The sequence below is a fragment of the Buteo buteo genome, chromosome 5 (assembly GCF_964188355.1).
Source record: "Buteo buteo chromosome 5, bButBut1.hap1.1, whole genome shotgun sequence".
Lineage (NCBI taxonomy): Eukaryota > Metazoa > Chordata > Aves > Accipitriformes > Accipitridae > Buteo > Buteo buteo.
This window is the reverse complement of record NC_134175.1, coordinates 40,857,571-40,873,541: the sequence shown is the minus strand read 5'-3', so window position 1 is coordinate 40,873,541 and position 15,971 is coordinate 40,857,571. Positions and strand designations below refer to the sequence as shown.

Here is a 15,971-nt window from a genome sequence, read left to right as displayed (position 1 = left end):
TAACAGATAATCTCACTTCCAAGCTCCCTAATGGAAATTGCAGGCTATATGAGTAGAGCAACAGTTAGGAGATAGTGTCAGATGTCATAATACCCACTTTTATTTTGCATAAACTGTTTTTTTTTTTTTTTTAATTTGCTAAGACACATTTGCTATACGTTTTTGTTGCAAAAACAAACCCTACATAAGCTTCTGACATAATTCTCTATGCTTTTTCCCACCCTTCAATATTTTCCTGCCTACAGCTCTTAGGAGACTCCAGGAGCAAGGTACTAGTGCTTTCTTGACTTTTTATTTCTACTTTCCAACTTTCCCCACCCTGTTGCTAACGCCCATGATACTGCACTTGAGTTAATTTCTACGCTTCAATCCTGCAGTCCTAGTGGAAGCAAAACTCTGCTAGATTCACAAGTCCAAGAACTGCAGGACTGGACACTGGAAGGAATTCTGTAGCAAACACTTTAGAATATAGCCAATCTGTTTCCGATACGTTGTCTTATCAGTGCTGTTCTGTTAAGGTTCATTTAGGAGTTTGTTTTGTAGTATAGCATACAATTTGTTTTGCTACCATAATTCTAATATCCCTTCTCTAAGGATCAAACTTGTCAGAGATGTACCTAAGGGAATCAGGTCCTCTAATGCCATGCTATGGAAATGAGTGGGATTTGAGTACTCAGCTCCCTTAGCCTCTAGAAAAACCCTAGCCCAAACTAACAGAAATTGTCATCTCCTATATCCCAGTGCATTTCTAGAGTCACTTCATTATCAATATCAAAGTGACTGTGCATGCCAGCACAGATTCCTTCAGCTCTTTCTTCCTTATCTTTTTTTTTTCTTGAAGTAGAGGTTGTATCATCATAGAATCTGTAACAATGGAACTGACCATTATTGATGATAAAACAGCATATGATTTCATTACCAGTAGTTAATTTCACTACACATAAATATCTCACTTTCATGCTGGGGAAGGCAGGCCCTGCTCCCCTTAGTCACTCAAATAGTCTCATTGAAATCAATAGGATCTGTCTTGCTCTACTGTGAGAGGTAAGCAGGCAGTGCTTGGTGACATCTTTAAAACACTTATGTCACTATAACAATAGCATTAGTCTTCCTTTTAGTCATTACGGATAGAATGTTTTTCTTTTGGCATTGATAAAACTATATATAACTTACTAAGTCTGAATTTCCCCTTTTCCAGAAAAAGCCAGTGAGAAGAAGATATGAACCCTATGGGATGTACTCTGATGATGATGCTAACAGCGATGCATCAAGTGCTTGTTCGGAGCGCTCCTATGGTTCCAGGAACGGGGGCATTCCACACTACCTGCGGCAGACTGAAGATGTGGCAGAGGTCCTGAACCATTGTGCCAGCTCCAACTGGTCTGAAAGGAAAGAGGGGCTCATAGGTCTTCAGAACTTACTGAAAAGCCAGCGGACCCTGAGGTGACCTTGATGGTTTTATAGTGTTAGTAATTCATGAGAGATGCCTAAAGTCTGGAGTCAGTAATACGTACCTGCCTTATGGAGACAGATAGTATCTTTCACAGCTCTGAAGGCTTTGTCTCCACAATGTGGGACTTTAATTACTTTTGGAAAAATTTCTGCTGTCATCAGTGTAATTTGTGTTAAATTTGTAGCAGTAATGTAGAAAGGACTGAGGTAAGCATGCTGTCTTCTCTTAGCCTTCCTTTGTCTCATGAAGACCTCCAATGGTAGGTGCTTGTTGCAGCACAGTGAGATTTCCCACAACGATGGTATTGTAAATCCACCCAAAGGGTGGTACCGTTTTTACATTAGTCTGTTTGAACCTTCAGTATTTTCTTCCCCAGCAACTTGGTAGGTGAAACAAACACTCACTGCACTTACTCTAAAATGATTCAGGGTGTGTGTGTTTCAAAGATGAGATCAGACTATGCTCTCAGTATGTTGGGTATACTTTGACTCTTTATAAAGGCTGTGTTAGGTATAATTATAGATATTATTTGTAACTCTTAAAAAAATCTTCTATCAGAAGCTTGAGTCTCCTATAAATGGTGTAGTTTATAATGTAGAGGGAAGTTTCTTAGGGCAATGAAGTAGGTGTACCAACTCTGAAACTTTGCTTATGGTAGGAGAGGCAGACCTTCTTCCCTTGTTGAAAGGCACAATAAACCCTTCAAACACCTTTGGCATGTCACATGTTAAAACACATCTTAAAATTACCCAGTAGTCATGTGGAAGCTTCATATGGCCACAGGTCATGTTAACTAAAGTCAACTGGCTCTCGGGCCATAGACTTTTCACCCTTAGTTTATGGTGAAAGTATTTGGAAACAAGCTGTTTATCTCTTGGTTCCTTTGAAGATAACATTCATGAATAGCTGTGATGTTTTTATTTTTCTGTTGTGAATACTATGCACTTAAATTATGACCAAGTTTATAAGTGGTTGTTGTATGGTTTATAGCCTACCTACTTGGATTTGCACAATTGTTTCCATTTTAAAAGGCCTTCATACTGGCTGAAAGTATTTGATGGTTCATGTTAACAGACTGAATGAAAATGTACTGAGAGCAGGCCTGGGAAGGTTATTCTCTTGCCATCATAAAAATATTCTGCCACTTAACATGATGTGGTACAGTCCTTAAGTGGGAAGTGCTACAGGTTTTTAATATGGGTAGTTAGAGTCTCTAGATCAGAGATGCTTTTTGATGTGGTCTATTTACAAGTCTTTTAAAAGATAATTCCCACTTGTATGCTGTCTTTTTTCTTTATTTTAATGAACTGTCTGGAGAAACTGTGACACCTCATATACTTGTATGAAAAACCTGGGTGAGACTTTGATTTTGCCACAAAGGTGTGTGAGGATTATAAACAACGCTTTGAGTGCTGTTGGGGATAGTTCCAAGGGAGGAAAGGCTGAGAAGGTTGGGTGATGGGCTATTATCCAGATCAGTAGCTCTTAGTAGAAATGCCGGTAGAATTAAACTACTGTTTCCAACCCTGTTGGTTGCAGTGTTCGAACTGTACTGCTGTCACTAGTCCCTCAAGCTAGCAAGTTCTTAGCTTTGGTCCTGAATAATTTATAAACTTGTCCCAGAAACTACACCCCTGCAGAGTTATTTTTTTTAATTTGATACTGGGTTTAGTTTTCTAGATTATATTTCATTTTGTTTTGCTTTTAGTCTGCTTCCTCCTTGATTCAGGGTTGATCTGGTGCCCGTTCTAATGATTAGATTTTATCATCTTGTTTGTTCCCACGGCATCTTGCAGAACATCATCAAGGTCATTAGTCCAAGGGGCAAGTCTGTCCTGTCTTCTAATTAAACCTGATATCTTCTGTTGTGGTGTAACAAGTTTAATAAAAGGCAGTGATGTGGCTAGGTTTTCTTTAGTACTCTGAACTGAAAGATGGCTGATCCTATGTTAGATGGGATTTGCATATCCAGAAAGATGTGCATGCAAAGTGGTATGGTGCTTACCTATCCTCTTTGTTTCGTACAGCTTCATGTGGCCTAGTTCTCTAAGGGTTCCCCATAAGGTCTTCTAAATAAAACAAGGCCAACAAGTCCCTTAAGGAAATGTTCTTCCACTGCCTGTTTCAGTTTAGTACTTGCATTGTTACCTCGGGTCCATGAGCTTTTAGAAAGAGACATGCTTATACTTGCTGCCTTCATGTAACCTTTGTCCAGAAAGAAAATGCATTAGAGTAATAAATAAGGGTTCATTCAAAGAGCTGCAATCTGCATAAAGTCAGGAGAGCGTTGTAGAGTAATCATTTTGAGACTGTGCAGTCTTATCTTGAATGAAGCTGACAGCTTGCTGTGGTGTTGTTACAAAGACTTTTTCCTCTACATCAAACTCTTAAGACCATTGGTTTTGTGCCCTTCTAAAATTTGGTCAGCCTTTCCTGCATAGATTTATTTGAAAAAATGTCCCGTACTACTTAGAAACAAACTAATATAAAATACCTGTAGACTAGTAGCATATTCTGCCCTGTTCTTTGAAGCTTATTTTGAGAGAGAGATATGTTGGTGGACTATAGAATTAATGTCTTTCTGGAAAGAGGGTACCTGTAGTCAAGACCTGAACGGCTGTTCTCTGAGCAATCCATGTGCATTTCACTAGTTGCTCTGGTTTCATAGTAACTGAAAAATATCTAATTGCATCTTGGCTGTCTTGCTCTGTTTTTCTTTGCACAGTAAACAAGCAAAACTTCTGCATTCTTTTGCAGTTTGCCTTGCAGGAAAACTAAGACTTGTATTTTCAAGACATTGCAGATAAGAGCTTTGGCACCAAACAGTTCTGCATTTGACTCAAACTCAGTATCATATGAAAGGGACCATGTCGTGGTTTAACCCCAGCCAGCAACTAAAAACCACCCAGCCGCTCACTTGCTTCCCCCCAACCCAGTGGGATAGGGGAGAGAATTGGAAAAAATGTAAAACTTGTGGGTTGAGATAAGAACAGTTTAATAGGACAGAAAGGAAGAAACTAATAATGATGATAACAATAAAAAAATGACAATAATAATAATAAAAGGATTGGAATATACAAAACGAGTGATGCACAGTGCAATTGTTCACCCGCCAACCGATGCCCAGTTAGTTCCCGAGCAGTGATTCACACCGCCCCCCACAGGCCAACTCCCCCCAGTTTATATACTGGGCATGACGTCACATGGTCTGGAATACCCCTTTGGCCAGTTTGGGTCAGCTGCCCTGGTTGTGTCCCCTCCCAACTTCTTGTGCCCCTCCAGCCTTCTTGCTGGCTGGGCATGAGAAGCTGAAAAATCCGTGACTTACTCTAAACACTGCTTAGCAACAACTGAAAACATCAGCGTGTTATCAACATTCTTCTCATACTGAATCCAAAACATAACACTGTACCAGCTACTAGGAAGAAAGTTAACTCTCCCTCCTGAAACCAGGACAGACCCATACATCATTCTTTCTTCTCCTGGCATAAAAAGAACATTACTGAGCACCTAATAATTTCTTACTAATAGGAACTTAGATTGTGCCTTAACTTAATTATCTTCTGACTTACTAGGTTGCCCACTTGATAATCTGGTTTCCATTTCTCTATATTTGTCTCCTCAATGTGCCTGCTGTCAGCCTTTGGAGTCAGTTCTGGTATCTGTTAATACTGTGTGATTCTAGACTGATTTCACTGAGGCAACTGAGAGTTTAGACCAAAATATTTATGATTAGTATATACTCAAACAGCATGAAAGTTCTGATTTTACTTGGAAGTTTGAGTTCCCTGACACAAAGGACACTTGAGAAACCTATGCCTAGGCTGCAGAAGACCCCGTGTTTCAGTGAGTCAGCAAGCTTGCACAGGCAGAAAGCGAATACCTCCCAAATGTGCACATTTCAAGTTGTTTTCTGCAATCCAGAATATAGAAGAAAATAGAAGCAGCAGAAAATACAAGTGTCTGGCTTATGATTTTTTAAAAAAATGTTTATTAGATTTCTTGATGTAAGACTGGTGTTCCCAGCAGTTAAACTGGAATGTCAGTTAAGACTTTACCCAGGTACAGAGTTTTCAGAAGTGTGACCTAAGTAACACTAAAATAAAGAAGGTTAAATCTTTCAGCTGTTAATATTTAGTAGCTTTTTTGCTGCAACTAAAGCTTTAGCATTAATATAATGTTTTATTTATGTATTTTAGCCGAGTCGAGTTAAAAAGGCTATGTGAAATATTTACTCGCATGTTTGCTGACCCTCACAGCAAGGTAAGATCACAAAGACTTGTCTCGCTCTCTTACGTTACCATGTGTGCACATTTGACACTGTTCCAAGATGAATGCTTTGTATTTCTACACCTGCCATCTGCTGGGGGAAAACTGGCATTTATAAATCTCCTTGATTTTTATCTGTTCTACAATGAAGGGTTGTGTCTCAGTCTCTCTTATCTTGCTAGGAACTGGTTACTGCGATCTTTCCAAGAAGCAGCCTCATGCCTTTCAGATGTCAGCTCCCGGAGCGAGAAGTTCAGTTTTACCTGTACTTCTCTAGGGAGTGTCTTGGTGATACACAGTAGAGTGGGGTCTGTGAAGGGTAATACATCATAGTTCAGCATCACGGTCACTGGGGTTTGTGTATTTACATATACACCTGGGAGCAGTACAGGTCTCACTGTTCTGGATCTCATAACTAAAGTCTCTAGTATAGCCACTTTGCCTTCTTTATAACACTGACCTTAAGTTAAAGGTTAAAGTTAAAGGTTGTGGCATTAATTTACAGACATCTCTTAAAATGAAATAGGCTAGTTAATGGGGAGGTTGGGCTCATAGGCATGTTCAGACCCAGTGGTCTTCTGTGGACAGGTAAGTGGGAGCAGGGAGAGGGGAAAAGGGAGTTTTGTGCCCTTTCCTGAGGCGGTTTGCTGGTTGAGGGCAACCAGTAATGGCTGGGTAGAAACATTTGCCGTTGGGTTAAATAACAGTTTGAGAAAGAATAAGTTGTATAAATGTTTGTACTTCAGACCACTTGGTAAATGAGGTTTAATAAATGGTTATCACGTGGAAATCCCTGGGCTGGCGTAGTCGCCTGTCACAGGTCTTGGTCGAAGTGTGCATTTTTGGCTGTAATTATAGTCTGGACCAGCTGTCCCACAGGACTCGCCAAGTGTGGGAGTTCCTACCTGTAAGGTCTTAATGTTTTGGTTCTCAAGGGTTCAGTATGTGTCATGGAAAGGGTGAAGGTGTGGCTATTTGTTTACAAAATATTTCCGATTTCTGAGTAAGGTGAGGGTTGATTGCACACTGGACTCAAGTATGTCCTCTGTGGCAGTGGTGACCTGTCATCTGCACTGCTTTTATAGAATTACTGCTACAAACTCATTAGCTGTGGTGTTAAACATATGTAAACTTTGTTACCTATAAACATATATAAACATATGTTACTCTTATGACTGAGGAGACTGGATCTGATCCAAGGTATATAATGTTTAAGTAACTTGGCTGAGAAGACATTGTGTTTTAAGAAAATGTAAACTTTCAAAGAATGCATCTTTTATCTGTTGACAAACTGCATCTGAACAACCAGCCTAGATCACTATGTGTGCTAACGAGTGGTTTGTTTTGTTGCATGGCCTGCTTTGCTGTGGAATTCACAACAGAGAGTAAGTGTATTCTACCCCCTTCCTTCATTCGTTTTATGTGATATTTTAATACGACACATTTTAGATGTCTGATTTTTTTTTTCTTAGAGCAATGTAGTCACTAAAATAATTCATTCATGAAACTGTCTATAACAAAATCATCCTGAAACTCAGATTGTAACCCCCTCCCCTTTGATTATTTTTTATTTAAAGCACTGTATTCCTTTTTGTGATGCTTGTTTTGTTTATAGGTCTTCAGCATGTTTCTGGAAACCCTGGTTGATTTCATCATCATTCATAAAGATGACTTGCAGGATTGGCTTTTTGTTCTCCTGACCCAGTTGCTAAAGAAAATGGGAGCAGATTTGCTGGGGTCTGTGCAGGCAAAAGTTCAAAAAGCTCTGGATGTCACCAGGTAGAGTACTCTGATGGCAAATGTTATGGAGGTTTTTGCAGGATTACAGGAAGGCATCTGATGAACGTTTTAGAAACCCAGCAGTGCCATATGTTTTGAGGGCTCAGTCTTGATGAATACCAGAATAAAGGAGAACAAAGTTATGTCACTGTTTCAAGTATTGAATTAAAAAGGCCTGTCTCTTCTAAATAGATCACTTTAAAGCATAACATTTAAAATGTGTAAATGATTAATTTTGTTTATTTGTTTTTTTGGTGCGCATGTGCTTAGATATTGATTTTCTTTTTGATTGATGGAAAAAAAAATACTTGCAGTGTTCAGAATATGAATGGTGCTTTACCACAAAGTTCAGAGCATCTTTCATGTTGTTCAAACAGCAAATAATGGTGATGTCAGGATAAGACCTTGAATGCTACTGCGATGTGCACACCAACTCTGTAGTCCATGTTCTTTTCTAAGGAAGTCCAACACAGGACACTGTTAGAATAAAGATTGGTTCATCCTGGAAATAGGATAATTTAAAAAAAAAAATAAATAAATTGTAGTAACAGGAGAAAATAGGATAGAGTAGGGAAAAAGAAGAGAGAAATCAAAGCCAGGTATGAACTCTGAGGACAAGATAAACCAGGCTCCTACTAGAGATAAGGGAATAAAGCACAGCCTGAAATGGAGGAGTGGATGGGTGTGCCAAAAGCTGGATAAGTGTACAGAAAGCAGAGTAACAGCATGTAAAGGGTATTGATTTAGCCCTTTTCTCCAGTATTAAATTAGTAACTACCTAATTCTTAGACTTGGAGTTTCTCTGGTTGATGGTAAAGTTAAGAAGAAAAGCATGATAGGTGTTGAAATCTGTTGTGTAAGCTTCAATGTATCGAGTTAATTTAGTCCTGAAAATTTGTTGTATCATATTTTTGCCTTTGTTTTCTTTGGACAGGGATTCTTTTCCATTTGATCAGCAATTTAACATTTTGATGAGGTTTATTGTAGATCAGACCCAAACACCAAACCTGAAGGTCAGTATCAAAAGCCTTTTCACTAAAGCATCAACGTGATTGTTTTAGCTTGCCATGTGAGGCATACTATAAAGCATAGACTCATGATAAGATAACTTACTGTAAGTACTGCACGATATAGAAATTGTATCGGTAACTTTGATTAACTCTCTTGTTCTCCATTTTAATAAATCTAAATATCTTTAAAATAGGGCCCTATAACTCATCACAAGTCAGTAAGAGTTGGGCTTGAAGCACACTGGAATGTATTAAAGTTTAGACATGGAAAATTTCTTTTCACCCTGGTCTTGGTGGGAAGAAAACCTGATTGTGCAGGACAGAAGGGATCAGACCCTGTCTGAATGGCTGGGAAGTTGGGATTCTAGGCACACCTTAACAAGTACTTGTTGCACAGATCAGACATAGCATGTGTAGGGTTTGGAGAAAGGAAAAAAAAACAACAATAAAAAATAATCAGAGCTTTCTGTTACTGAATCCTCCCAAAGGGATACTGTTGTGCAGACTGTTTTTCAGGAGGTTGCTGTTTCAAGGCTATAGAAACACTGTAAACTCTGGAAGTAATACACATTTATCTTCCAGAGACAGGAATATACAGGATGCCAAATGACTCAAGTGTTCTTTCTTCAGTCTCCCAAATTTTGTGTCTTTGGAGACTCCAGCATCAAGCATTTGGTTTGAGACCAAAAGCTATGGTTTGGCATCCAGAACAATAACTGCTGGTGGAAACAGCGTGATGGTGTACTGATTTGCTTATGCAAACACACAAGCAGACACATGTATTTCAAGCTATTTCTGATACTCCATTGCGGACTTTTACGACACAAAATTTATCCTGGGTAGAAAGTGGCTCTTGATTTTTTGAAACATGATATAGAGACATGTCACGGGGAGATTTATTTTTCCCCCATGTGACGTGTCTTGTCAATCTGTAAAGGTATCTGTTTATTATAGGATAAATCCATCTTTGCTAGCATGTGAGCTTAACAAATCCCTTTTCACTTCTCAGGTAAAAGTTGCTATCCTGAAATATATTGAGTCCTTGGCAAGACAGATGGATCCAACAGACTTTGTGAACTCCAGTGAGACAAGACTTGCTGTATCTAGAATTATAACTTGGACAACAGAACCAAAGAGCTCAGACGTGAGAAAGGTAATAAGCCAGGATGATGAAGTATTTGCAGTAATTATTGTTCTTCCCCAAAACCCCCCAAACCCAACAAAAACCAGTCATAAAGGCAATGAAAAATACAGTGATTAGATTCTAATGTAAAAAAGTGTATTTTACATACTTCACTGTCCAAACCAAATTGCTAATTTAGTGAAGACACATTTCTGAAGCATGTCTTCATATAGGTGTTTTTTTCCTAGTAGGTACTTAGCTGTGTGACTTTACTAGTACTGTGCAAAATGAGATCATAGTTTGAAAATGTGCTTTTTCTTGAGCAGTCTGGAAATATCACTAGGTTTTTGTTTATTTAGGTGAAGGCTCTTTGCTTTGTAGACTCAAATGAAATCCAGCACAACTTCTGTCTTATAATATTGTTAAAAGTAAGTAAAAGAATCAGCTGCCAGGGGCTCTCAGTTCTCTTAAGAGCTGTGTGTTTATCTCAACCTGGAAAAAATTGACACATTTAGGTCAGGCCTGGGTAATACAGTTACCTTGTTCTTTATCTTGCTCTAGATGCAAGTGTCAGGCAAGCTAAAATGGGCCAGATAGTGATACTCATCTCTCCCAAGAGAAAAGTGAGCCTTAGCTTTATGTACCTGGTACCTGTAACACAGTTTAAAACTACCTTCTCTTCCCAGCCCAGGTGTAGAAATAGATTCCAGTAGGAGTTGAAGGCTTTGAGATGTACTTGGATTTAAAAAACCAAAACACTTTAAGCATTTCAGAATGTAAAAATTGTATATTTTTACATTCTACATACACTTAAAATGTTGAAATAATACTAGAATAATGTATTATTTTATAACTTTGGAAATAAGAAAATTATTTTTGCTATTAGTGATTATTTGGTTCTGCTTGAAAAATCACTGGGTATCAAAGGTGCTGCAACTGCAGTATTATCTGATAGCTGACACAAGGCTTCAAAGAAGCTTTTTGAGTCTATGCTGTTTGCTTTCTGACATACAGCTGATTGGATCTAGAGAAAAATGTCTTATCCTCTTTTCTGAAGACTTTCTGCAGAGGTTGTTCGCACCAGTGTGACTGAAATTTGCTTCTGCAAGATAGTCTGCCTCAGAAAAAAAGGATGACTTTAAATGCTGAACTTAGATCTGGAATAATGCGTTTCCATTTTGATGCTTCCATGTACAAAGTCAGAAAGAATTAAACAGGCAAAGAAGCTGCTTCTCTGTTACAGTTCAAGTAAACCTCAAGCAGTGTACCCTGGTGGCCTGTGAGAGGGAGTTGTGATTAATTTAAGTAGAAATATACATCAAAAAGCAAAATCTCTGCATAGTGCTTGGCAGAAGAAATATTTCACCATTAGGGGTCATCATTGCTGCATGCAAAATTGAGTGAAGAGTATCTGCAGCAGCTGAAAAAATTGGCTGTTTGCTGTGAAGCTGTGGGATGTGGGGAGTGGGTGTTCGCAGTGTGGTGTCCATCCTGTTTCAAAGACTTGCAGAGCTCTGGCAAAACTTCCAGCAAACTCCACCTGAGCAATACCTGGGCAAGTCCCTTGGGGCTGACAAGAGATTACAGAATCTAAGTGCTTTTTATTAAACCTGCATGTGACTTGGATTTGCCTCTGATGCTTGTAGCTTTCAAATAAATTATTACACAGTTAAGCTAACTTAGGCTAGTAAAAATGAACACCCAGGTGATCTTTATTTCATCATACCGTTGCTGTACTATGATTTTATTAAAAACACAGTACAAACCACAGGCTTTAAAAGAAACACTGCAGCAAAAGATTTACAAGCAATCATTGGCCATTCTCTGTCAGGACTGTAGTTAACAGGCTAATAAATTCATTATGCAGTAACGAACTGGATTATCAAGGGCCAACCCAGACCAATAAAATGTTCTGAAGAACACAATTAAAAAATTGTTGTCCTTTTTTTATGAGACTATAACTTGGAAAAAAGTACCTTTTTTATATCGAGATGATTCATTTAAGCATCAGAAGAGGCTGCCCTCATGGAAGGTATTACAGTGGCCTTCAAGATCTGAGGTTTTCTAAGTGCAGAGCAGACCGTGCATTGTAAACATAAACATTGTCACAACCTAAAAATGGACACAGCAGTTGAGTTTATGGGGGAGATGGAGAAGAACCAGTTCAGTCTTCAAATGATCAAAGTACTACAAGAGGCCTGTAAAAAGTATAAAATAAGGTAATTTTTCAGTAGAATCTGGATTTGAAACCACCAGTGCAATCAACTCAGCTCCTGCAAGCTGACAAGAGCACACTTCGGTTTTGGTAGTGAGGAGTCTTGGCTGGTGTAGTCCAGTCCACGTATAGTACTGTGGTTGACATGGTGGAACAGAGATGCCAGTGCTCAACTACTCCTGGAGGCAGGGACTCGTTCTCCCGGGAAATGCAGTCCCGCAGCCAATGTGGTTCTCACCCAGATTTGAGTTACTGAATGTTACCTTAATGCAAGTAGCATCTGTGTGCACGATGGCCATGCTGTTCTGTCTGGATTTTACCTTTGAGCAGATGAAGGTAAAACAAGCTTGCTTATGCTGGTGGTGAAGTATAAAAATGACCTCCGTCAGTGGAGAAAGCATGTGGCTGCTTTAGTCATACAGATCTGATCCTATGGTAGCAATCAAGGGGTCTTTCAAGAAATGGATTATATTTTTGGTCAATAGTGAGATTATCCTTTCATTAATGATCATCAGTCCATTACTACTAGTCATTATGTGTGATGGTCATGGAGGTCCCAGCCCTGTAGTGTTAAGGCACTGGAGAAAAATAGAACAAAAAGTGGCATTTAGTCCAAAAACCTTTTTTAAACTGAATGATACAGCTTTATTAATAAACTTTGCATAGTCTTACGATGACTACTTAAGCACATTTAATGAGCACACTTAACCTGTCTGACACCTGACTTTGAACTACAGATAATGTTTTATAGCTAGTGAAATCAGAGAGAAACTTAGTCAAAAGAAATGCTGTTGTGCATAAAACAGGTTATGTTCTCGCATGGAATGATATCTATAGCAAAACAAGCTCTGTTATCACAAGAAAAACATGATGTACTTTGAGGAACATATGGTTGATACTACAGAGTGTCATTGACAAAATGTCGTGATTCCCTCTCAGGGTAGAAGCCATTTGAGCTGCTGATAGTAGCTATGAACTATGTATGGTCAAAATTGTTGTTAAGCTTTATGTTTAAAATAAGGTGATCAGCAGTGTATTATGGGTAAATATTTGTCTTGTTTTAAAGTTTGTTAATACTTCTGGGTGTTTGCCCTGCATTCAAGTTAAGATTTAGTTCCTGCAAGCAGTGCTAGGAGAAAGGTGAAAGACGTTTGTCCTCCGTGCTGAACAAAAGCCATTGGGCAGGAACAGGTCACGCAGCACTCTGTGGAGACCTGGATGGGATGAGGTTCCAGTGCAAGGAGAGCACATGTTGGTAATTTCCACACATACAGCCACCTTGCTGCTTTTTCCCCAAGCAGAACATATCAACGGGTGGGGCACAGATCAGGATTTCAGATAACTGAGCTCTAATTTTGATTGCAGTAGTGTCTAACCTTGTGTCATGCACCTGACTTTCCTCTGCCTTGGTTTATTCCTCTCTGTAACAGGGCATTAAGTCTGATTTTTTCCTCTGGAAAATGGTTAAGCCTTGATGAAATCATTTTATATAAGCCAGTCAATTACCACACAGAGAAGTAATACAGTGGCAACAGAAATACTGTGATGACTGGTCTGAGGACGTTAAGTCAGTAACTTTACCATGTTATCACTAATACTGCCAGCAAAGTTACTGTGCAATCCTTACGTAGGTGAAGTGCTTATTGAATTTGGATGACAGGCTCGGGCTCTGTGTGGGAACATTGATCTTGGAAAAGAGCCATCAGTTTGAGAATGGAAATGAGAACGAGGCTTTTGCTTTGAGTCTGGCCAAAGCCTAAAGAAGCCTCCTGTCCAAGGCTCGAGGGAATGGAAACTTTTATTAAACATGAGTGCTCGGCACTTGAGGGGTGGAGTCATCAGTGAGGGCACACAAGATCTCAGCGTTTAGGAGGAGCTTGTACAGGCTGAAGGGGAGCAAGGCCTTCTGAGGTGAAGGGCCAGTGACATTGCCTACCGTCTTGTTAATCAGCCAAGCTCTGGTCTTAATAAATAACAAGATCTGTATTGCCTGATCGCCATTTGGACTAGTAATCTTAGGGAGGAAGAAATTTTTCCTTTGTGCCAGATACCCTGACTGGCTTCTCTGTTGATGAAACATTCCTACAGCAGTTCTATTTTACAAGCCTGAATGCCATTTTACACGTTATGGGCAGCCTTGTGTCACGTGTACATCATGTTCTGCCTTCCACTTATGTAACTGGGAAAACTTTTTCTTTCAACTGTCCTGCTCGTTACTGAGTTTGGCCAAGCTGCCCTTGAGTACAGACAGTGGATGGGACTTGGTAAGAAACCAGAATCGTTGCAATGAATCCAAAAGCCCAGGAGAGTGTATGTGTTACTGTTGTTTGTGTGAAGTCCCCCTCAGACTACCTAGGGGTAGGGCTCTCCTTGGATTGGCACCACTGGTTTGCAGCTGAAGTCTAGAGGTCTCCAAAGAAAACAAGTTTGGGATCAGATTTTTTCCTAAAACTGATTAATTGAGAAACTGTTTCTGAATTATATGGGAAAATAAGGAAGATTTCAGAGAGAAAGCAACAGGTCAACAAATTCTTCATATGCTCAAACAGCCAAAGAAGATGTATTTACATCTTTAACTAGTAGTCCTAGATTTTCTTGAGAAATATTGATGCTGTCACTTTGATAAGGAAATAATATCTATCAATAAAGTCCAGGGCAAGTTTGTTTAAAATATTGCTGTGATGTCTGTAGGAGGACCAGTGATAGACAGGAAAGCAAACACTGCTAAGGAAATGAAATTGGGGTCCTTTGCAATGTGATGCCATGAGACCTCTAAAATCTCTCCTGAAGCTTTAATTTTCCATCTAGCATCAGGCTGATTTGAGTAAGTCTGTGACAGAAGCTCCGCCGTAAAAGCACACCCAAAGACTCTTAGTGAGCTGAAATGGCGTTGTTTGTCTTTACTGGTGTTGGGCAATAAACGCTGTTGGTCACGGCCTGTTACAGTAGCAGTGGCAAAGAGGAGGTTTGCAGAAATGCTTTTGAATGGCAATTTGTTTTAATATTCCCCAGTTGCAGACCCTTGCCTTTTTGGGTCAGAGGCTTCTTGAGCACTCTTGCAATATTCCTACACCAGATTTGTGCGTCTCATGGACTCCATGAAGAGCCAAGTTACCACAGAACCAGGCCTTAGGATTTCATTTCAGGCTTATGGAGTCTTAAACAGGACTATGTCCATACTGCTGAGGTCAGCCTTTTAGCCAAAGGATGTTCCTAAAGAAGTCAAACTCAGCCTAAATGCGCAGGGGAACTCCTTTCAGGCATTTAAACATAGTCAGTGTTAGGAAAAATAGTGTAATATATCAAAAATGGCACCTGGTGGACTTCAGTGTTTACTTGATTTAATGCTATTAGAACAAAAAGGATCTCTGTGTCCTAGCTGTGTTTCCAAAATAGTAGCCGTCATTTTCTGTTTGTTTTGAATTTGATGCTAGAGAGCTATGAGAGCCCAAATATTTTTAGTGTACGCAGTGTAAGGAAAATGGATTTTCCCGATGTTAGTGGCCAGAAAATCATCACGTGCTTGTTGGAAACATGGTGCTGGGGTAGATTTCCTGAAAATGAATCTCTTTGCTTTATACAGCCTTCTAGTATCCTTTGAGATGATAGCAGTTTGTAATATAAGCACATTTTCTCAATTTGCTTGAAACAGTTAAGAGCTAGTGCATGATAATACAATATAAGAAGAAATTGCTTCACAGAATGTGTATACTCATGCTTCTATTATGTGTCTGTGCATAGTATGTTTGTGTGTGCATGCCATTTATAGAAGTACACATACACCTACATAGGTATAGGTGATGTATGTCTTTTGAAAATTGAGATTAGAGGTGATATTTATATGACACATTGTAGAGCCATTCAATAAATAGACCATAGGCTGTTTTCTCTGCACTGCGATGTTTAAGTCTGCCATGCTTATTCTAGCATTTTGAAACTCCATGCAGATTGAAGTGCATTTTTTCATTACAAACCATCTTATTTCAGTAGCTTTTCTTCTTTCTTAGCTTATATGTGGGAGCCTCCCCCTCAGAATTGACTTACAACATGTCAGGTTTATAATGAAAGTTTCTCAGTTGTTAATGAAATATAACCTTTGTTTCTAGCCCTGAAACCTGTTTT

The 15,971-nt window shown here is 39.2% G+C and overlaps 1 protein-coding gene across 12 annotated transcripts in view; it reads left to right on the top strand.

Annotated features, from left to right (window-relative positions):
- CLASP1 (cytoplasmic linker associated protein 1) overlaps nucleotides 1–15,971 on the top strand; it is a 186,335-nt gene that overhangs the window by 131,692 nt on the left and 38,672 nt on the right. For 9 of the 12 annotated variants that reach the window (XM_075028777.1, XM_075028768.1, XM_075028775.1 and 6 more), the window contains 6 exons: nucleotides 246–269; nucleotides 1,199–1,443; nucleotides 5,653–5,716; nucleotides 7,338–7,501; nucleotides 8,436–8,514; nucleotides 9,521–9,664. In XM_075028777.1, coding sequence (XP_074884878.1) covers nucleotides 246–269; nucleotides 1,199–1,443; nucleotides 5,653–5,716; nucleotides 7,338–7,501; nucleotides 8,436–8,514; nucleotides 9,521–9,664 — 720 coding nt within the window. The remainder of the gene's footprint in view (nucleotides 1–245; nucleotides 270–1,198; nucleotides 1,444–5,652; nucleotides 5,717–7,337; nucleotides 7,502–8,435; nucleotides 8,515–9,520; nucleotides 9,665–15,971) is intronic. The other 3 variants (XM_075028773.1, XM_075028772.1, XM_075028769.1) reach the window with 1 other exon arrangement.